The following is a 23843-nucleotide window of genomic DNA, read 5'->3' as shown; positions in this document are numbered from 1 at the left end:
GACACCAGGTATCAATCTCAAGCATTCAGGGACTGTTAGCCTGCCTCATTCTAATCTGTCCTACAGAAAGATGAAGGGAACACAGTTTATCTATTACACTAACACGGACTTTCTCCTCAAGGGTCCCTGGAGTGCCCAAGGCTCATGCTGTCTTCCTGTGATCACATCAGAGAGATTTCTTGTGGGTCAATTCCTAACACATGCAGGTGGTCATCTTTGAGCTTAGTTCTCTGAGTTGCTGCTCAGTGCCTCTCATGTTGTTTTGTCATAGACCTGACCTCAACCAGAAAGCAGGCTGGTAAATGTCTTTACAGAAACTGATGTTAATGGTTAGACTCTGGGAGAGGAAAAGGAATAAAGTGCGTGTGCATATAGCTCAAGTCAGTCATACATCATTTCTGCTCTTATTTTCCACACTAGCTCGTGCCTCTTGCCAGAAGACTTTGTTGTCTGAGAAAATGGAGGGACATCCTTTCCTCATGGGGAGGCAGATAATGCTGCTAGTGTAAAAGAATGAAGTGGACTCTTATGAGCTCCTTGGCCTGTGTTTTCTATCCTCTGTGATTCATCTAATTAAGGTACACAGCCTGTAAAACAGGAGGCAATTTGGAAATTCTACTCATTAGCTGGATGTGAATGAGATTTTTTTTTCCCTCTTGCCTGTCTTCATTTTATCTATGGCAGTTCTACATGAGTCAGACTCCAGAAGGGTTCACGATTGTGTGGGTTGCCTCTGGCAAAGGCAGTAGCTTGAAAGTAAGAGCCTGTCTGCTTGACTTCTCTCCGAAAACAAACACAGAAAAGCCTATTCCCTGTGAGGCTGACCCAGCTGCCATGCCTTGCCTGCTTGTTGGGATACAAGATGATTAATCTCCTCCTACATAGCTCAGTACTTAAACCATATGTGAAGGGGGCACAAGGGCTTTCGGAATAAAGCAGGGGAAAAAAAAGACTTGTTTTGTTCTTAATGAAGAAATAATTTTCTTAAGAACAAAAAGCTCTTTGCAGACAGTGCTTATAAATTGCTTAATTGGAAATACACATAACAGTCCTATGAGGATTATCTGAGTGCTTCTGGCTGAATTAGTCAGGAAAGGAAAGTTATTTTGGAGATACTAATAAAACAGGAGGTTGCGAAGACTTCCGAGATGTATACAGATGTTTTATTCTAGGCTTTGCATATAAAGCTGATTTTTAACTTATTGGTTTGGAGGGTCTGCTGATTAGGTTGAGGCAGACAGAAGTAAATATAAAGGGTTAGACCCTCAGATTAAAGGGCTATAGCTCCAGAAAGCTATACTGATTTTTGTTAGTTATCAAGCAGTAAGGCTTGCTGCCACTGTCTAGGGAACCATATGAGATTTAATCAAATGTGCCAGAAACACAAATAAATACATCTTTGGCAATACCTTTCATTGTTCCTGATGGGTATCAGCCTCCTCAGCAGTACTTTTTCTTTCTGTGACAGTTATACAGGCACACAAGCAGCCTTCCTGTCCTTCTACAAAGTTTCCACCGGAATGGAAATGTTTTCCTTCATGTCCTGTCCCACCAGAGTTCAGAGTGGGAGAAATGAAGTTCAACAAGGCCAACTGCAAAGTATTGCACCTGAGTCAGAGCAATCCCAGATATGCTTATGACTAAGAGAAGAACTGATGGAGAACAGCTCTACTGAGAAGGATTTAGAGGTTCTGATGGACAAAAAGCTGGACATAAGCCAGCAGTGTGCTCTTGCAGCCCAGAAGGCCAATTGTATCCTGAGCTGCGTCCAAAGAGGAGTGGCAGCAGGGAGAGGTGATTGTTCCCCTCTACTCTGCCTTCATAAGGCTCCAGCTGGAGTACTGTGTCCTGGCCTGGGGTCCCCAGTGCAGGAAGGATATGGAGCTGTTGGAGCAGGTCCAGAGGAGGCCACGATGTTCAGAGGGCTGGAGTACCTCTCCTATGGAGATATGCTGAGAGGTGGGCTTGTTTAGCACGGAGAAGACTCTGGGAGACCATGCTGCAGCCCTCCAGTATTTGAGGGGAGCTTATAAACAGGAGGGAGACCAACTTTTTGCATGTTCTGATACCGATAGGACAGAGGGGAATGGTTTTAAGCTAAGAGAGGGTAGATTTTTATTAGATGTTAGGGGGAATTGTTTTTCTCAGAGGTTGGTGAGGCTCTGGCACTGCTGCTCAGAGCTGTGGATGCCCCATCCCTGGAGCTGCCCAAGGTCAGGTTGGATGGGCTCTGGGCAGCCTGAACTGAGGTTGTGGCTGGGTGGACTCTGAGGTCCCTTCCAACCCAAGTCACTCTGTGATCCTAGGAGGTGGTGACTCAGCTGCTGCTCTACTGCTGAAGGCAAATTCTAAAAGCTGAGCTAACATTGTATCAGGTATGAGAAGAATAAACACTTAGTATCCTTTAACCTGAGTTATCGCAGAGCGACAGGCCTTCAGAACATCAGCGAGGATGCTTTGATGACGTTGCCAACTTGGCAAGAAAACTCAAGGTCACAGAATCACAGAATCGTAGGCTGGTTTGTGTTACAAGGGACCTTTAAGGTGATGTAGTTCCAACCCCCTGCTATAGGCAGGCACAGCTCCCTCTGGACCAGGCTGCTCACAGCCCCAAGCAGCCCGGCCTGGAATGCCTCCAGGGAGGGGGCATCCGCAGCCTCACCGGGCAACCTGTGTTCATGTATCCTTAGCTAAACTACCTTCATTATAACACCAAAAATCACACCTACAGGCCAGTAAGACCCTTCCTACGTGAAGACCCCTCCCCTGAGCAAGCCTAGTATAGAAGTACGGAGCAAACACGGAAAAACTACTAACTCTGTAACTTCGGTGTTTGCATCTCCTCCACCACCTCCATCACTGAGCCGCTGAGGGCCGGGCGGGGCCGCGAGTCGTAACGGCTGCGGCGCGTGCCAACACGGCCGCGCGCCCTCTCAGCACCGACAGCGGCCGCCGCCGCGCGCCCCCGCCGACGGGCTCGCGATGCCATCTTGTGGCCGCTCCGACGCCATCTCGCGCCGCCCCTTTGCCCTGCTTTGATTTTGCTTGGCGCGCAGTCAGCAGATGAATGAATGAATGAATGAATAAATAAATAGTCGTAATCATCAGTAGCATTTGCACAGATGTAAGGACGGCGGTGATTTCAATGACTGTGCTGCAGCTTTTGCAGCCAATGAGTGGGGAAAGAGGTTTTTTGCGTTATGCCCATGTAGGGATGATGGAGCAATGGAAGCTCATGCCATGGTGGGAGGGACCTTCTTCATCTAAACACTAGTTCGTGTGCTCCAAAGAACACAAAGCACAGATCTGCTTACAGAATTTGGGAACTGTGAAAAGACAGATGGATGATTTAGTACAGGAAGGTCTCCTTGTCCTCCCTGACCCCAGTTAGTGCTGCTTACTTTGCCTTGAAGTTCATCAGAGTTCATCTGGATTTCTGAGTGCTGAGGAACACATCTTCAAATAGAAATTTAATTTAAGGAAAGCTTTTTCTATCACTTCTCTTTTCCTTTCCTCAAATCTCAGTTTATGCATGGAATATAATTTTATCCCTGTCTGTCACCATTCAGGGCAGCTGTGCCATGCAATCTGGTGCAGAAATAAGCCAAAGCCAGTAGTTATCACTGACTGAAGCTCAGTTCTACCAACATAAGGAGTCCCAGAAAAAAAGATTTGATTAAGCAGTTGTCTATACTGCTAGGAAGTTCAGCATCTGAAAATGCATGCATCACAGCAGAAAACATCATCTAAGACCTGTAGACTCAGAAAAAGAGTCTGTTATGGTGTCACCACCTAACACTTTCCAGGCAGTGGAGAAGTTATTTTTGTCCCATAGTTGCCCGTTTTTCTGCTTCTGTGAAAGCCTCAAAATCAGGAGAGTTTCTAAAATTTTATCTAGATTTCCCCTTCAATCTTACCCTGACAGCAGTTTCTCCAGAGGCAGCATTGTAACAACATTGATGGAGAGCCTATAAGTATTTCTTTCACAAACAGGGTCTAATTATGTTGCATAAAATGTGAACAAAACATGATAGTGTTCTTCATCTAGACAGTTTTGATATGAAGTAGGAAAGGTTGTCCAACTTTTGTTTGTCCCAGTAGCAGAGACAGACCTATCTATAATAAGAATTTCAGGTCTTTGTATGTATTGCTACGTTTTTTAAACCTAAAATCTAGGTTTTCAAATCTTTAGTGGAAAGACCAGCTAGCCCAGTGTAATACCATGGTGAGGTATTCGTCTGCTCCATTGGCTTCCATTCTACTCAGAGTGGTACTTCTGCTCTTGGGGAGACACTTCTGGAAGCACGACTTTGCAGGAATCATCAAAATCTTCTCATGCATAATGCTTTTTAATTCTCACTCTGTCAGAACTTTTTTTTCTTTTTTTACTGCAGAATATTCTTTTATGAAAATTGAATTGTTTCTAAGTGGGTAGAGTATAAAAAAGAGATACAGTGAATGTAACATGTGTGGATTTTCAAAAAGCTTTTGGCAAGGTTGTGTTGATAAGTAATGAAGCTGTGCAGGATCACAGGAATTCTTTCATGGGCTAAAAGCTGGCTACATCAGAGTGTGGACTTAGTGGTCTGCATGGAGAAGAGCCAGCAATGTGGTCCTGTAGAAATAAGTGTTGGAACTTGTATGTTTAGTATGTGACCAAAGCTGGAGAAAGAAGTGAGCAGAAAGAAAAATATTAAAACATAAAAATGATTCTATTATTTAAAAAGCGTTTTGATAGATCTGGATCAGTTTTCTTCTCTGTAAAACATAGTTCATGCCAATTCTGATATTTTGAATTTATATTTCAAATCAGAATTGAACCAATATTGGCATTTTTGGTGGAATAGAGACAGTCAACTCTAGTGCTTATTTTCTTTTCTAGTGCTTGTCAACCTCTTCTATTTCAGAAGACTTTACCCTTACCATATTACCAAATCTGCTAACTTTGCACCAAAGAACATCTTCAACAACTTAAGTTAGAAGCAACTGTGGAAAGGAGGTATACCACCTGCCTGGTTGCTCCTTCCCATTACCACAGCCTGTAGCCCTCTCGTGGCCCATCCCTATCCCTGCCCTGGTGTGACAGCATTATGACACATCCTGCTCAGTCAGGGGAAGGGGTAAGGAGAAGGTAAGCAAGAGCAGCAAGATCTAACAGTGTCTTCATTAAAACATCTCTCCATATCAGACACAGACCATCTGACCTCTAAACTGGCAGAATGTGGATGGAAAGGATGTTGTATTGGCTCAGGTTTGAGACTGATACCTGACACTGTACCAGAAACCCAGCTCTAGGAGAAAGTGTCGGGTAGGTGGCTTCTGTACTTTATTTTTTTTTCTTTTCCTTTTTCCTTTTTGTAGCTTGTATCGAAGTTTGGGATTCCCCACTATTTCCCTATTTCTGTTTCACTGTAGGAGATGCTTCCCAGAAGGAATCTTGCTGTACTGCCTCTCCCATTCCTTTTCTCTTTTATTCCTCCTAAATTTTCTTCTGTCAGACTGATAACTCCAGGATAATCATGCCACCCTCTTACAGCTCTGCATGAGAATTTGCCCATCTGATCACGTGGGTGGGCATAGCCAATGTATGACCTTCTCTCTGTATGTATTCATGGGATTCAGCGACAGCTTTCCTACTAGCAGTAAACTTCTCTAGAGCAGAATATGAACACACTTTACGAGGGCTGGAACTGGAACTTAGTCTGGAATGTTACCATTGATTTTACAATGCAAGCGGCCTCTTGGAGTCACCCCAAGAGAAACTTGGCTTCTCTTCTGCGCAGCTTCCCAAGTGCTAGAGACAACTGTGGGTGTCTAGGGAGCTGAATCCCTTGCAGGCTGCATGCAGTTGTCCCTATCATTCTCTGAGTGTGGTGGTGCAACAAAATGCAACCTTGTCTTTCCAGAAGGCCAGACAGCTGCTGGCTTGTGTGGAATGCATTCTGTGATTCTCTGCGTGGGGTAACTCACCCAGGGAGGTTATCTGAGGTGTGGGCAGGACTTCTGTCACTGCATCGTGTGATTCTGAAAATGCTTCCCCAGCACAAGGGAGCACATGCTTTATATTTCTCTTTAAATACCTGTCTGCTTGCTGCTGTGTGGGCTACAGCTAACTGCAGCTGTAAAAAGACTGATAGCTAGATGGGTCTGGCTCTGATGGATCTGTCAGCCCAGCTCTCCGTCAGCTGCAAGAGCCACTCTCTACTGTTCTGGTGGTCAGCCTCAGCAAAGCTGCCGGGGGACAAGAGAAGTTGAATCAGCTTCCCATTCTCAAAGACAGGGAAGGCTGAAACCAATAAGCCAGAAAGCCTGCATCTCTGGGGGCCGCGTTCTTGAGCGTGGAGTAGTTGAATCTCCCACTATGATAGAATAATATAGTTTTGGTCTTAAAGTGAAACAATTCCCTTCTCTGCATGAAACCAATGACTTAGTATGCAACAGCAGGCTGACGTACTAACTCCTGTGGTTAAATCATGTTCATACTAGTGGAGGAGATCTATGTGTGCTGTTGACTGGTGGTAGAGTGCATGTCCTGTTAGGATTTCATCTGCAATATTTTGGTAGCTTATTTTGGCAAGGCAGCAGAGGAGTTTGCACAGATGTCAGCAGGTTCTGCACGGATGTCAGCAGATTATTACCCAGAGGGAGGTGGCACAGAGAGTGCAAGGTGTACATTTGCCCATGGACCCTCAGCAATGACCTGCTTTTACAGGACAAATTGGAGTTGGCACTCGAAGCCTCACTGGGACCTCTTTCCTTACAGAGTTAGAAACTCTAGGCAGGGAAGGAGCTTGCCAGCACTGCTGTAATCCTATAAAGAGCTCTATCTTAAGTTGCTGTGAGCTGAGCTCAAGCCTAAAGGATAAAAATCTCTAAGAGCAATTACCACTCACTCCTAATGAGCCTCTTCTGATTCAGCTCCACCTTGCAGCAGGTCTGTGGAATGTAGGTTCATTTCATCACTTGGGCTATCCTCTGTCAGCACGGCTAGATATTGCAAGCCTGGAAAATATTATGTTCCGATCACATTTTTGGAGGTTGTGGCTGAGCAGTCACATTGGAGTCATCAAACACCAAAGCGAAAGAAAACAAAAGCAGCTCATGGTACTTTTGACCAATTGTCTAATAAAAGACACATCAAAAGTTTATACTGCAAGTTTATTACAGTAATACAATCAAATTAAATAATTTTCACAGTTATTATAGTGGGGTATACGTATATATATATATATATATATATTATTCCCAGCACGCATTGCAGTCTGTTTCTCTTTAGTCATGCAGTGAGTAATGAATATACAATTACATGAAAGATTGTTTTCCCTAAAAAAGAGAAACCAAAATTACAAAAGTATGGCTTTGTAAGAAAGTTGTATCATATAATGAACATTCATTTGTACTTGGGCATGGAACATTCAGTCGTAATCAGTAAACAACAGCGTCAGTCCCTGTCACGCTGACGCCAAAAAAAGCCAAGGGAACAAGGAATAGGAAAGTGCCCATCAGTGTTAGAGAATGTCTGTATCTGTATACATTCAAAGTATGAAAAATGTAAAAAAATGTTTTTGGGGATTACGTACTACTTTGTTTGTAAGCTGAAGTCAGAGTTAATGGAGTCCTGAAGAATGGGTGCACAGATTCTGTTTTCTTTTATACCGGCAAACATCAGCAGTGGTGCAATTGACTTAAAAAGTGTTACTTCGGGTGTAAAGAGATGCAACTGAGGTCAGATTCTGGCCTGTCCTCCCTGCTAATGGTGCTGCAGAAACAGACAGAAGCATAGGATTAAGAAGTCGTAGGTGGCCGAATTCTGCTGTCAGCCCAAAGAAAAGATGGAGATACACATTTAATATATTTTATTTTAAAAAGCAATTCAATAAAATGTGTCCACCGTCACAAATCCTTCGTTGGATGACTGTTGGCATGCAGAAGCCCTCATGCTTGGTGCTTAGGGATAAAACACCTGTTTCAAAAGCACAGCTGCTGCCTCTTTGCCAGAGAAGAAATATCCTTACCTGTTAGCAGCACGATGCTTAGGACACAAACTTGTTTCATTAGAAGGCTGCTTTCTTAAGGCATTGGTCACCGTTGTGTACATGGAAAGTATTGTGTGTCAGTTGTGAGTTTTACCAGAAGAGGGCAGACACAGACACTCATGTGCGCATGTACACACACACACACCCACCCATAGACCCAGGAGCTCACTGAAATGACACCCATTGATGTGGCAGGAAAACACATATACACATCAGATCCTTACGGTGCTACTCTTCAAGACTGAAATTTAAAAATGTAACCTGCAGAGCCAGCCTGTAACCCAAAGATGAACAGACTGTGCCCTCTTCCTTTTCTCTTTTTGCCAAGTTCTGAAATAAAGATCTTAGCTACTCTTACTCAGTATGTTTATACGCAAAATGTAAACATCACTACGTAGCACCAAGCACCTTTTTTGATTAATAAAGTCACTGACATATTTGTCGTGCAAATACAGGGATTTTTAAAGACTACTGACCATCAGTTGCAGGAACAGTGGAAAAAATACAGGATTTACCTGGCTAAACCCGGCTCAGAAAGAATAAAATCAATGCAGACAGGACTGAGGTAGATTTGGCTGTGTCTGATGTAATGACACCGTATAGGTAGGAAGATGAATGGGATATCCAACTAAGAAGCAGGTCACTGCAAAATAAATCCTCCTGCAGAAGGACATCCCACTCTGCACTCTTGGCATTACAGGTGATGGAAGCACCAGAACACTAATGGCCCTAAACTCTTGCCCGGTAGAACTGTACATCAAGGTTAGAAGGTAGGTGACTGACTGAGGCCCAGTGAGTGCTTGAGCTCTTGTTAAAATGGTCAGGAAAACAGATGTGACAGGGCTTTGGTGTGACCTTTCCTGTGTGGGCAGCTGCCTGTTAGTAGTCTGAGAACATCTGAGCTTTTATGTGCTGGCCAACAACAGCCAGCAGTCTTCTTCTAGGCTGTGATAACAGGCACAGATATCCTCTGGCTTGGCTAATGGATAAAGGGTAACCTCATGCATGCATACAAAGCATTCTGTGTGCTACAAAGCCACCAGAGAGCCTAAATGCCTGAACTATGACCTTTGTGATGATCCCTGGCTATTACAGTCAACAAATAATCCTTGAACCATTTCAGATGCTCTTGTTCCCATTGCTCTTGCTCTCTGGACACAGACCTCTGCCTTATTAGAAAGTGCCAGTGTCAGTAATGCCAAAAATCCCCACCTGCATCATTTGATTTCTAAGATGAACAATCTTCCTCTCCTTCCTGTCTTTTCTGAAATTCTTAGCAACACAGCTCTCATGGAATCAAGCTAGTGATTGATGATTTACCTTCTCTCCTTTGCTGGCAACTCTGCTCCTGGGGCCTAATTACTATTTTAATAATATCAATCTCCAGCCTACACGGCCTCTCGCCCACTGAGATGAGGTATTGCATTGCTAGCAATGCACTGAGCACTTCATAGTTGCTCTCAGCAGCCTCAGACAGCCAGTGCCTGCTTTGTCTTCTGGCCCCAGCACTGCCTTTCTGGGGGCTGCCGGGGCAGAAGTGGCTCAGCCACTGTTTATTATGCAAATCTGCCCTTGGTTCCGCTTTTTGTGAAGCTGTGACAGCCTCTCCTTGCTAGTGGTGCTGTGGCCTCTCAGCAAAAACCTTGTCCAAGATTTACCCCGAATTTCTCTGACACCATTTGTGCCCTCCCCCTTGCACAAGGCAGAATAGAATTAGACGAGGAGAGCAGGCAGGGCTGGGAGGACACCATGGGGGGGTGGGACTGCAAGGGAAGAAGTTAACCCTTTTCTGTCCCTCTCACTACTCTTAGGGCTGGGCTGGCATTTTCTTTGTCTCACCAGCAAGTCTGCATCGTCACCTAGCACAGCACATCAGGCACTGGCACAGAACTGCTTCCCAGCACCCGGGGAAGGATGTCTGGGAGGAATGTCCCCGTGTCTCCCAAATAGCTCTTGTCCAGCCTTGCAAGAAATCTCCCCCTTGCCCTGCAGCATCATCAGTAGCCTGACACATGCTGGTGGTGCCCTGAACAGAGGGAAACCATGTGAGCTGATACAGAAGGGTGTAGCTCTGGTACAGCAGTCCTGGCACAAGCAGATAATGTGTGGAGGGATCTTCTCCGTGCAGCAAGATTTAAATGCACAGGTCTGTTGCACATCCTTTCATAGCCAGAGCCTTTCAAAATGGAGCTTGTGTCACATGGCATTTTGCACCAAATTTATTTAAAGAGATCAGCAATTTATACACTGCTGTTCGGAACAGATCTGGGAAAATGTGTGACACTGCTTCATTAGAGCAGAGGTTTACACTTACAAAGAGAGAGGACGTTTGGTCCAAAATAAGAGATATTCCCCATGAAGGAGTTGGGATTCTGCCACTGCTCTGCTGATGCTGAGCATGGCCAGCACCTGAGACAGGACTCTGCCTGGGCAGGGCATCCTCAGCCCTGCAGAGAGACTGCTCTTGGAAAGCTGCAAACACACCCTGCCTTCAGTTCCCAGGGAATTCAATAGAAACTTGTCTCCCAGGAGCAGGCCTTCTGTCTGGACTTGAGTGGCAAAAACACTCTGACAAGTGACAACTTCTAATGCATGAATGTCACATCCTAGCTTAGGGTAACTAGCAAACACAGGTCGTTCTGAGACCCACTGGTAAATAGAGGTAATGAGCTACATCTCTTTTGGAGACACATTCATCCCTAAAGCACAAGTTAATGATAATGTCACTCATGAAGGATGAGGCTGCCAGTGGCCCTGCTCTTACTTGCAGTTTTTCACTGGAGAGCAAGAAAAATATTACCCTCCCCATTATACACCTTTGAGGAGGCATTTGGGCTGGAGTTGCCTTCAACCCCTTCACTCCTGAGTGAGATAGGATGCTTTTCATTATTTCTTCTGTCCGTCCCAGTTTCCACACAGGAATAAACACTTGGTGGTCTTATCTAAATACACATAACTCCACACTATGACCCAATGCTAAGTAACTCATTAAAATGTACTCTGTAAAACTGCCTCTACGTCTCTGTAGGATCAGCCACAGACTTTTTGGTTATTACTAGATGATGCTGGATCATTGTTAGAAAGGAAACCTGATGTTTCAAATCCTGTTCATACAAGGGGTATTTTTCCTAGCTCTGGTAGAACACAGTTTCATAGTTACACCCTTTGAAAATCTTACTGTGCAAGTTGTTTCTTTTTACTCAGGTGCATTACACGGGATACAGTTATGTTGGGAATTCAGATTCATTGATACCAGCTGACAGCTAAAAAACCCCAAACATAAGGCAACCTCAGCTATAGTTAACTCTTCACATGCACAACGAAATAGAAAACAAGGAAGGCTTTTGCCTTTAAAAGTGCCGTGCCTGCAATCGATTAGAAAAAAAACACAGAACTCTACATTTAAAATCTTGTCACAAAATACTGGATTTCCCAGCATAGCCTAGAAGGACAAGTATTAAAATCACAATAAAATACACAGATTGGTGGGTGCCCATGTCCCCTAAGTTGCTTTTAAAAATCCAAGACCCAGCGAATAAAGTCAAGGAAAAACATTTACCACATTTTTTGTAGATTGCTTTTTGCCATAGGATGGTAAGGGCTTTAGTGCCTGAGGTATAGGTAGTTCCTGGATGCTTTTAGGGAAGTGGGACGGAGGCAGAGTCTGGAGAATAGTTTGCATAGCTTGCAGATATAAAGAAGCAGGTGCATTGCCCACCAGGCTGTTGAATTTCTCTTCCCCCAGCAAAGCTGTCCAATGCTCCGGATGATCCTGTAGAACTTTCCGCATCTTAAACTGTGGGTTGGGCATGAAGAGCAAGAGGTAGTCAAGGCAGAGCTTCTTTGTTGCCATGTTGACTTTGGAGTCCCACATCTGTTCCAGGATGACGTCCAGCGGGGTAAGCCCTTTACTGTCCTCTATCCTGGGAGAAGCTCCATTGCCGAGGAGGATGAGGACTGTCTCCGACCTCAGCAGTTCACAGGCGAGGTGCAGGGGTGTCTTCCCATCTTCTAGATGAAAGCAGCCAGTCCTGTTGATGTACGAGTTTAAGCTGGGGAGCTTGTGCGCGATTTTGATGATCAGCCCCAAGATATCTCTCCTGTCATATGTGACCGCCATGGCCAAGTGAGGAGCAGAGGATGGGCAATAGCAGAAGTGTTCTCCGGGTACCTTGAGAGCCTCCTCTGGAAAATGAGACAGCAGATACTGAGCATAAGGCAGGTGGTTATGCACCACTGCGTAGAGAAGGGCTTCTGAAGGTGAGTATGTTCTTAGGCTGGCATTCTCCTCCCAGTAAAAATACTCCATAGTTCTCATGTCTTCCAGCATCCACACAGGCTTGTGATCTCTCACAGCCTGGTAGAACATATAGGATAAGAACTTGCAGTGCCTGCTCTGATCATCCTGCATGCTGGCCTGGTTGCTGGCCATGGCTCAGCAAATAAAGAGCAGCTCCACGTAAAATCTCTCCAGACTGTACGATCTGTGCACTTGGAATGCAGATCCCGATGCTGCTGCAACCTTCAGGCTGTCATCGCTGCCTGGACTGCACTAGCTTGAATGCATGGGCTGATCATCTCCACCCATTCATTGTTTTTTCCCCTCACTGCAGTGGTTTTGTTTAGGTAAGCACAATCCCACAGGCTCGGTTAACCCATGCCATGCAAGCAGCTGGTTAGTAAGTACATCCTGCTCTCTGCATAGTGTGGGTTACTGGAACGCTGGCAGAATGCAAGTGATTTTATACACACGCAGATACAGAGAAGGCAGGAAGAGACTAAAATTAGCTTGAGAGGTGAGGTAGTTTTCTGTCTGCATTTCATGTCTAACCAGATCAGCTTCTACATCGCAGTAAGTGTGATAGTAATTTTCATCTATTTTTTGCATGTTGCTCTCACACACAGCTTGTTAAACAGTAAAAATATATGTTGCAGCATAAAATGCTCCATGGCTGGTAATATAGAGGATAATATACTCATGAAATCAAGGGAATGGTAGCTGTACTATTAAGAGGGGCTCCCTATTTTATAAATAATGGTATGGCTGGCCAATTAGGAGATGCTGATGTTAATGGATTGTCTGTAAGGCATTAGTGATATTTAAGATCCCAACATTAATCTCCGCAGAGAAAAGAGTCAATCAAGATGTGGAGCAACCATGCCTGGAGTCATAAAGCATATTGCTCGATTTAAATGCCTGCCTTTGTTTAGCAAGGAAATATCTGAAGTGCCTCTGTTTTGCACAGCAGGTACATAAACAAATTTAATGGCCAAACCACAATTGCAGATGGAGAGCTTAGATGTAAGCATTTCTTACAGTGGGGTCAGAGTGAGCTATAATAGGGGGAAATGGACGTAAGCAATCTGACCTGAGAAATGCCCGGTAAGACGACCAAGGAGCACAGCCTTGAGGGCTGCTACCTATAGGATGAGGCAAAATGACCTGACCAAAATTATATTCACAGAAAAGAAATGAACACCTCCTAAATAGGAGGAATTCCATGCATTTTATAAATCAACAAATTGCAGTAAGATGGTATTTCACCATCATGGTATGAAAACAGGAAAAATACAACAAATGGAGTTTTTTTTCTTTTCTTTTTTCATTTAGCAAGGAGACAACAGTATATTCAGTATATTCAAACTAAACAGTATTCAAGCGTAAAGTCTGAACACCTCCAAATGATGCCTGGGGTCATTCAAGGGGAAAACCATCACCAGACTGGGTCTACATCTAACACATCCTGCCATCTTCCAAAGTCCTGGATGTTCAATTCCATGCCCTAAACATTTCGTTTTACAGTGAGTTTTCATGTAGTTAGAATAAATGAATGTATGTACAGTTCTAGTCCATTGTTACTGCAGTTATTCTTGGAAATACTGCTATATAGTTATTTGAGTTATTTGAGCATACTATTACCCATCTTGTATCCATGGTTGCAATAAACCTTATGTATAATCAAGGGCAGATTCAAAGAGTAACAAAGAGCACAAGGAAGTTCCAGTTAACTGGACAGGCTTGAAAAGGGGTTCAAGAGAACGCAGTGAGGTTCAATAATGCCAAGTGCAAAGTGTTGCACTTGAGCTGGGGCAATCCTATATATAAGCCTCGATTGAGAGCAGCCCTGCCGAGAACTTGGGAGTCCTGATGGATGAAAAGCTGGGCATGAGCCAGCAGTGTGCTTTTGCAGCCCAGAAGGCCAATGTGGCAGCAGGGAGAGGGAGATGATTGTCCCTGTCTGCTCTGCCCTTGTGAGGCCCCATCTGGAGTGCTGTGTCCAGGCCTGGGGCCCCCAGTAGAAGAAGAATGTGGAGCTGTTGGAGCAAGTCCAGAAGAAGGCCACAAAGATGATGAGAGTGCTGGAGCACCTGTCCTGTGATGAAATGGAGTTAGGATTGAAAGCTTGGAGAAGCGAAGGCTTTGGGGACAGCTCGTGGCAATTTTCCAGCACTTGAAAGGAGCAGAAGGGGAACCAACTTTTTATGCAGGTAGATAGTGATAGGACAAGGGGGAATGGATTTAAACTGAAAGAAAAGAGGTTTAGGTTAGATGATAGGAAGAAATTCTTTGTTCACAGGATGGTGAGGCAGTGGCACAGGCTGTCCAGAGAAGCTGTGGATGCCCCATCCCTGGAGGTGCTCAAGGCCAAGTTGGGTGGGTTCCTGAGCAGAATGCTCTAGTGGCCATTGGCATGGTCTAATTGCCATTGGCAATCCCACCCATGGCAGCACACTTGGAATTAGATGATCTTTGATGTCTCTTCGAACCCAAGGCATTCTGTGATTCCATCATTCTATGATTCTGTGATTCTATGTCTGTATGAAAGTTGTTTTGCTAGTGCTCCAGCACTTCCTGTCTGTGGCAGGGTGATGACCAAGCACAACGACTTTTGTGATGCCGCTGCTGTGCGGTGATTGCCAGAGCAATCACCCTGTAGTAAAATGCAAATTAATTTTTGCATTTTCACCTCCTGAGGATTGTGATTCCTTTGTGTTCCCCTCCCTGTCAATCCAGCTCCAAGGAGACACAGCCTCTGCTCTGCTTCCCCTTCCTTCCTTACAAATTCAACTCACAGGCTCATTTGAACCACAAGATTCAAAATTGACCTATTTTTTGGAGGGGTAATTTGGCATTGGCTCTGGCTGCTGACCGAGCTCACTCTGTGGCTGCAGGATGACCAGGTCTGACACAAGAAATAGTGCAGGAGTCTTCAGCCAGGACAGCAGACATGAGCAAGCCAGGACATTCCAGCTCACAAAGGAGCGTCTCTCACTTCAGACCTGATACAGAGGGCTGTACACAGAGGTCTGTACACAGAGGTCTGTATCAGGTGCAGAGATACAGAGAAGCCAAGGGAAAAACATTCTGTGAATAGCTCCAAAGAACAAGGGTGCTGAAATCCCAAAATCAGAAATAGCTATTGGGAAACCAATTATATACCATGAGTGAAGGATACGAAAAACATAAAACCTGTAATTACAGGTCACCTTGTAAATACAGATCACACTGGTAATTACAAGTTACCCTGTAAAGCTGCCCAGGAAGCCCAGCACAAAACTACGAGAGACATTCATATACTTTGCTGACCTCTGTATGATGTCGAAGGCACAACTCCCTGCCATGGCTGAGTACTGCCTGCCATACAGACTCCTGAATATGGCTTTTCCCAGTAGTTTAGGAAAGCTGGTGCTGATGACACGTTTGATGCCAATGCACCTCTTCTGAATTTAGCTACACGCATAATGCATCTGTATGACAGTATCAATCCATTAGAAATGGAAGACATTAACTTCAAAGGGAAGAAGAAGATTAGGAGTTTGGGAGTTTTATTCTTAGAATTTTGATCTGTGGTTAAAAATAATGCACCCTAACTCTTAAGGTATTTGTTGTGGCTTTCCTCTTGGACAGACTGTAGTCCAGTAGGTCAGCAGAATCAATTTTGAATGAGGAAAAGAAGCACAAGAAAGCAGAAACAAGTTTGAAGGATAAAATAAAAAGAAAAGAAAGAAAAAAAAAAGCCAATCTTACCCAGAACACCAATTACCATTCTAGTGGAGACCAAAAGACTCTCTAGATCTCTCTTGAGGAGATGCATTTTTCATATTTTGATGGCAATTTCAGCTCATAAAATGATTTGATATTGTGATCTCGTGGGAAATACAGTGTGCTTCTGAGTATCTGGGAACCTTCTGATAGTGTTATGCTCAAAATATTGTTTCTGGGCAGAAGAGAAACACACCTGACACATAAAAATAACAACTTACTGAACCAAAAAAATCATTATTAGTCCAAGCCTAGTTACTACAGAAAAACAAAGTATAGTTCTATGCAGAAAACAATACATTTAAAATCATTATACACACACTTCTTAGTTTCAACCTCTATCCCTGGTTTTGCTTACTCTGGTGGCTTCACTCTGGTGCTGGTGGGTGTTACAGCAAATCATAAGGATCTGGAGTTCTTCACAGTGAGGAAAGTGAGATTGATGATGATGGTTTCTTCTCCCTCTGGAATCTTCCTGGAGTCATTTTGATAATCATTGAAATGCTTTTACATCTTGTTTTTTTCTTCATTGAACTGAAACTTCAATTTTACATCTAAATTTACTACACATGGTGAGTACATGCGTAGAATCACAGAATCGCGGAATTATATAACGGCTTGTGTTGCAAGGATCATTAAAGGTGGTCTAATTCCTACATTCCTCCTCGAGTAAGGACACCTCCTGCCACATCAGGTGCCCAAAGCCCCATCCCATGTGGCTTTGAACACTTCCAGGGATGGGGCACACACAGCTTCTCTGGACAGCCTGGGCGAGTGCCTCACCGTCATCACAGTGAAAAACTTCTTCCTTATGTCTTATCCAAATCCACCCTTTTTAGTTTAAAGCTATTGGAAAAATGGAACATGTGAGATAATATCCTTTTTCCTCTCTGCCACCCCTGGGAGCTCCATATCTGCATTTCTTGCACTAGCTGATAAAAATGAAGCAGTTTCTTACTTGAAGAGCAGAGTGAGCACGACAAAGGACCCCAACAGTTTGGTGGACAATTTGAGCTCAGCTCAATTCCTTCCTGTCACATTTCAGCCTCCGATGAAAAGCTGCTTGGGTTATAAGAGAAAAAAAGTCTTTGAGGAAGACTGAGATCACCTCCAGCCAACAACCTACATCTGTCAAAAACTTCAGTGCATGTTTCTTGCTCAGTTACACAGAAAGCAATGGAGAACTTTGTCAAGAAAGTGGAAGAGTGCAGCTAGCATGTACTTGTTTTAGTGATTATAAGGGATTCTTTTATAGTCTGTACTAGAATGAACCAGCACCAATTCAGTGAGCTGACTAAACAAGGCTTTGAGGTGTTGGAAACAACTACAAAAAGACCTGTCCTGAATTGCACGATATTTCACTTCTGCTTGCAGAATTCAAACAGCAAAAGAAAGAATCTGACAATATGATAGAGGGTGGAAATGAAAATAAGCAAAGCTTAACTAGTTTGGAAAGCATTTGAAATGCACATAATGAGATCTGTTGATGCACTGCATGCAGAACAAATCGATCCCCAGGTAGTTATTTACTTACAGAAGTTTGGAAGTGAAAGATAACAGCATGAAATGCAACAGTCTTATGTAAGAATCACGTAGAAACAAACAGAGGATGCTCAGGTTATATCCACACTGACTGTTGAGCAGTGCTGTGATCCAGACACACATACTGTTCACACTGCTATATTCAGACCCTCGTGTGCACACTAGCTGGAGACCTGGAACAATCAAAAGAAGCAGGGGAGCCAGGACAGCATAATGTTTCCATGCAAACTACTGTTCTTTAGCCTGCGCGGGTCAGGCCTGTGAAAGGCTTGGACTGCTACATCCAAGTGTCACTTGATGCTTCACTTTCCGAGTGCAATTGGTATGAGAAAATACATGAATCAAGGGGGAATCAAAGTGTACCTTTGCTTACTCTACCCTCCCTTTTTAAGCTCAGAGTACAGTTAGAGTGCTTGATGTATGAAATGCTGCCAGCAAAGACAGAAGTTGATGTAAGACTGAAGATTAGTTTGATACAAGATCTTCTGTCTCCAGTTTCACAAGATAATTTATAGAATTGCTTAGGTAAATCTGTAGATTTCTCTTAAGAGAAATCCCTGGCATTGTAACCATGTGGCTAGCTAGTATTAATGCTTCCTGTTACCTTCTCTGTTTGGGAAAGAAAAGCTGAGAGAGACAGATAACAAAGCATGAAGTGTCATGGGATTAAGGAAGTTTTGAACTCTGACTTCTCACAGCAATGAGCAGACATTTTTAACAACATTTCTTGAGTTCTAATATTTCTTCCTTTAATCCATCATCCTGCTTTAAGAACAGAAGTTATAAAATTCAGAGCCCAAGGTGAAAGCAGTATGCTTACTTTTTGAGCCCCTCTCCTCTCTTCTGACACTGACATTCTGACATTGCTGCATGGCACTCGTGCTACGAAAGCACGCTGAACTCCTCCTGAGTGTCAGTGCTTAACCTGAAGGGTGGAGACCTGTGGCATAGCACTTGTTCTGGCCTCTGACTCTGAGCTTCTCTCACTTTCAGGTGAAGAATGTGAAAATATTGACCTACATCTCAGCACGTGGAATGCCACAGGAGATAGGCATTGTGATCTGGACAAGCCTGGGAAGGGGCTATGGGGTCTGAAACTCAGCTGGGCTTAGGGCAAAGAGCAAGAGATGGGCTTGGAGATGGGTCAGGAGCAAGACCTGTCTCCGTGCTTTTTTTCTGTCAACTCCCAGGGAAGGATTGCCTATTTCTAAAGGCAGGCACTTGATAAATACTGGAATAACTCCAAAGGAGGGATAAGTTGCTAGCTCTCACTGAATGTCCCATATCTCTTCAAATATAGGTTAGATCAAGTAGTACACTTGTGTCTGGAGGATGACATGTAAGCTTGGGTTAATCAGCTATGAAAACAACATGGATCATTTTATTCCATTTAAAAAAATGTTTTTGAGTCTTAATTGCACAGAGCCCGCATGCCAGAAATCCTGGTGTCTCCCATTTCTTAGAGTCCATTTGTTTCAGTTCCCATTCCTGTCCTAATTTGAGACTGTACCTTTCAAATACAGTACTGAAATAGATTGCCAGGCCTACTCCAAACAGTAACCTGTCAGTTGAGCTCTGTTTAAAGAACAGAAAGCACTTGCAGACAATCTGTACCTACAGATACGTTGAACCAATTGCTGTTTTTCCAGTGCATGGATAAGACTGTGATACAGTCTTACAAAGTTGGACATTTTTTTTTGTGTGTGTGATGATGATGGGTATCAATGCCCTGTTTTACCATATCTCTATGTAAATGTCAGGGCTGACAACTACTGAGAAAGCAGACAGGAAGGCATGAATACATTTCGTTTCAAAACTGATGAAAAGCAATGCTTTTTTATGCAATCCATAATTAACCTGGAGAATTCAGTGCTACATGATATCAACAAGGTTAAATGCTTGGCAGTCTCCAAAGTAAACCTTTTTTCTCTAAGCATTAAGTCTTTGTTCTCTGCTTATGCAGCAACTGGCACTACACCAAAGCTGCAAATCTAAGGTTCCGCCACTGTGCAGATGGACAAATAAAAAGAAATTACAGTAGTGCCATTCATCAAGCAATGATGGCAAATCTGTCTGAACCTTCTTAGTGGTTTTAATGTAGTCTCTGTATAATAAACAAGGCCAAAAGCTAATATCTGTGCATTTGTGTGCGAGATGGAAGATCTGCAAAACTGAGCTGCTTTGCAGAATGTATCTATTTCATAACATCCTTTGACAAAAACCGTGGTCCGAAAGGATCACAAAACCCAAAGGAGGAATGTCACCTCCTGCCAGCTGCTGAGGTTTTTCAGAACCCTGAAAGATTTCCCATTCTAGGACAGAGAAGCTAAATATCCAGAGTAAACTCGGCTTGAGCAGTAGCTGTAGGAACAAGCAAACTATCTGCTGTTTGAGAGCACTATGAATCCCAGCGTATCCTCACATGGGAACACATTAAAAATCTATTTTTATTGAATTAATTACAAAAGAAAAATCCATGTTGCAAGCAGTTCTGGTAGTTCTTATTGTCTCTAGGTTGTCAGCCCATGATTAACTGCTGGAGGCTACTGAAATCAATCTTTAGCCATACTCTTATTATAAAATTATTTGTTATGGAAGTCTTCGCACATCTTCTGAGGCCTCAGAGGCTGCCTGAGACACTTAAAAGTTAATTCAGTCATTAAGGGGATCAGTTTCTAGGCCCCACATCTTGCTGTCTCATAAACAATATGCTTCATGCAGAGCCAGAAACAGCCACTCACTGCTATGTTCTCTGCAGCTTCCAGAAATATTTTCTGCAATGGGCCTTTAATCTGGGATAAGCAAAAAGCACCACAGAAATACCTGAAAATTGTTTGTCTAAGTAAGGTTCTTCTGGACTTTACTGTCTCAAACATTTTGTTCAAAGAGCTGTATTGGAATAATGGTTTCTCATGACTCAACTAATGACAAATTGCTTCTGTCACCACATTCAACAAGTTCAGACACATTTAAAACATCTAACTAACCGGCAGTAGGCCATCACATCATCTTCTTCTCTACGGTTTAATGTGTAAGTGAAGTTGGCCAGTGAGAACTGACTCAGTATCTGCTGGATTACTAGCAAGATAAAAAGCAATAAAAGCATGAAATTCCATGTGGCTGCTTGGAGGAAATGTGACAGGAACACTCTGGGCATGGTAGTTTCCTATTAATTCCATTGAGATATGGCATATGCTTCAACACTCAGCCTTCTGTGAGAGAGCTGCCAGCTCTCTTTCATCAGCACCCAGGAAAATATAATCCTGGGCACCTCCGAGGTGCCTGAGAATACAAATAGTACAACTATCAGAAACTCTGGAACAGCTGTTAGTGCACAGCAGCCTTTAGTGAGATCCCAGTCAACAGCTGTTGAACTGAAAACTGAAGGAGAATTAAGAGATTTGGTCCTGTTCACTGTCAGAGCTACCCTGACTTTGGTGATTTAGATCTTGATCTGTGGTCAGAAAATATCCTTACAAAAGAATCATCCTTGGGAAACAGAAATTTGCTCTCCTGGCTCCAGTTGTTGAGAAACACTCCTGAAAATGAGGCCATCTATCATGGATGCACACATCTGACTTTAAACTAGATTTGAAAATCATGACTGGGAGGTTTGTAACTAAATTCCCAGTAACATCCCAGCTGCTCTCAGGCTTGCATCTGTTAGAAGTAGAAGCCTGAATTTACATGAGTCACACATCAACTCAATCTATGCAGAAACACTGTGAAAACAATGCCAAAAAAAAGAAAAGCTGTTTGCCAGCAATGCCACGTTTGCATTAAAGCCTGTCAAACAAAGCCCTAAAACCACGATGTATATATAGGTGGAAATACTGAATATGTTGCTGCACCATAAAATTGAGAATGCAAAGCTATTGCAGATGGCCAATATGCGTTATCTTCCTCATCTGTGACAAGAGGGCTTCTCCTCACCAGAGAAGGCTCCCACAGGAGAACAGGGCTGCTACTTGCCAGCCTGCTCAATAGCTGAAACTGTCCTCTCCCCACATTGCCCTGCTGCTCATCAGTCCAATTTGACAGCTTGGTGCTAAAACAGAATCTGCAAACTGTAAGATATTGGTGTAACTATCCATCAGGGCCAAATTCTACCCAGAAACTGATATGGCTCCCTGATTTCGGTATGTTAGCATCTCAGAGCTTGCATGGTTATGTCAAGCAAAGCTTTATGAAGTGAGGATATCAGTGTCTCTGTGATTTTCCCTAGCACACAGTGAATGAACAAAGGGTTGGAATGTGGGCTAAAAGGGTGTGAGGTGAGCTGCTGTTTCTCCACTTATTAACACCTCCTGAATGCATGACCATCACGTTCTACTCACATGCTCAGGATTGACACATATCAAGTCAGGAAAGACTTTTCTTCCAATCAGTTTGGCAGAAACTGTTCGATTTTTTTCCTTCTTTTCTTTCTTTTTTCTTTTTTCTTTTTCCTTTTTCCTGTTTTCTTTTTTCTTCTGTCTTTTGTCTTTTTTCTTTTTTCCTTTCTTTGTATTTTGGCACACTGTCCTTTTCTTGGGACAATCACCACACTGCAAAATGTTCTTTCTCTCTCCTCTTTCTCTGTGATAAGCAATATCCGCTCAGTTCTTACCCACTGAACATTTTTCTCTGGGTGCTGGTGGTGTTTTGTGGTGGGAGACAGGCCCCACTTGAAGGTTTTAACAGGAATTGTAGAGCCTGCAGGGGTCCAGGCTTAAGAGAGGCTCAAGCAACTGCTATTAATATCATGCTATTAATATCGTGCTTTTAGATGGACTTCATCTTGCTTTATTTGAGACCATCCTGAATGCTGCTGCAGAGCGTGTTCTCCCAGCTATGACTGCCTTTCTTAGCGGAGGCTCCCTTCAAGATTTCAAACGTTCCTTGCTCATCTCCTCAGCCTCTGAATCTCCATCCTTCCCACCACTGCCCTTCAATAGCTGAGTACCAGTACCTGTCCCTGACTGATCTGGGGGCTGTCACCCACTGTCACCAACTGCCTGAATTTTCAAGTGAGCCTGACTGAGCTTTCCTCCCATCTAGGCAAATCTGGGACACTGAACAGGAAATCCCCACAGATGTCAATAAATCTAGCTAATTTTCCTCTTCCAGATCCCTGCTTTAAATTTTTTTTCTTGTTTCTTTTTTGAGAGATTGGTCCACTGGTGTACTAAAATCGCTGCTTCTCAGGCTATCCAATTGTTTTCCCAGTGTGTGGATCCCTGTCTGAGTCTCTCTGTCTGTAGTCATGCTGCAGGCCCTCTGGGGAAGCTACTGTCTCTTGTTCTTTGTTCACACAAAACTTAGATTGGTGTGATCCTGGCTGATGACCAAGGTTACTGGTGATCTCCCAGGCTTAAAGGCAGGGCCATGCAGCAGACATCAGGCAGATGTCAAGAAATGGGGGTCAGAGCTCACAGTCTTGCTTTGACCACGTGCCCCTGTGCTATTGCCCTGATGCCTGCTCTCAGAAACCTGTGTGATCCTCATCCATGTTTTCCCAGTCCATTGTCTTGACGTTCTCCCCACACCCTGGACAACTTGGCTCTGGCCACTTGGCTTTACCCATGGTTTCTGAGCAAGTCTCTGGCCCAGCTTTGTTTCCAGTATGACCTGTCCTTGTAAGAGTGCCTTATAGACAGCCGGGTGAGCAACACTGGGTTTTAAGAAAGCAGGTTTGAAGAATTGAATTGGCAGCTTAACCCTTTTTTTAAGATTATTATTATTTGTCTATGTTTTTATTGTGTTTCTCACCGTGCACAATAAAAGCAGATTTTTTATGCTTACCTACATGTTATCTACTTAAGACATTCTTCCATCTTCTTGTGGTAGCCTAAGCTACAGCATATCTTTCTTTCTAGGACATCATCTCCTTCTCTCTGCAAAACCTTAACCGGGCAGGTTTCATGGAGCTCTTCTGTTTGTCAGGGATTCACAGATGTGCAGTAATCCTACACTTGACAGAAAAATTAAAAAAAGGAATAAAAAGAGACTCCATTTGTGTACATTCAAACTGACTCCCTCATCACTGGTTACTTTACGTCCTGGAATCCTGCATATCCATGATAACATTCATTCTGCTGCCATAAAAAATACACACTTGACAGCCAGTTCTTTCTGGAAAGTCTTGGTCTCACTGTATGCAGGCTGCTGTTCCATTCGTGAACATCTGTCTGATGCTTCACAGAAATTTTACAGTACAGGATGTGTGTTCTCATTGTCTA

At 43.5% G+C, this 23843-nt stretch overlaps 1 protein-coding gene across 1 annotated transcript; it reads right to left on the bottom strand.

The window, feature by feature from the left end:
- Nucleotides 1-11577: 11577 nt before the first annotated feature.
- Nucleotides 11578-12468, bottom strand: LOC122160951 (ankyrin repeat domain-containing protein 9-like). Its single transcript, XM_042820018.1, has one exon. It carries the CDS (start codon nt 12466-12468, stop codon nt 11578-11580), a length of 891 nt encoding a protein of 296 aa, XP_042675952.1.
- Nucleotides 12469-23843: the final 11375 nt, after the last annotated feature.

This window comes from Centrocercus urophasianus, unplaced genomic scaffold, assembly GCF_019232065.1.
Source record: "Centrocercus urophasianus isolate 14NV4802_14NV808 unplaced genomic scaffold, USGS_Curo_1.0 seq_10, whole genome shotgun sequence".
Lineage (NCBI taxonomy): Eukaryota > Metazoa > Chordata > Aves > Galliformes > Phasianidae > Centrocercus > Centrocercus urophasianus.
The sequence above is the reverse complement of the archived record's forward strand: the minus strand, read 5'-3'. Positions and strand labels throughout refer to the sequence as shown.

Excerpts from the sequence above, each read along its gene's own strand:
- LOC122160951 (XM_042820018.1), bottom strand. The coding sequence starts at position 12,468 with ATGGCCAGCAACCAGGCCAGCATGCAGGATGATCAGAGCAGGCACTGC.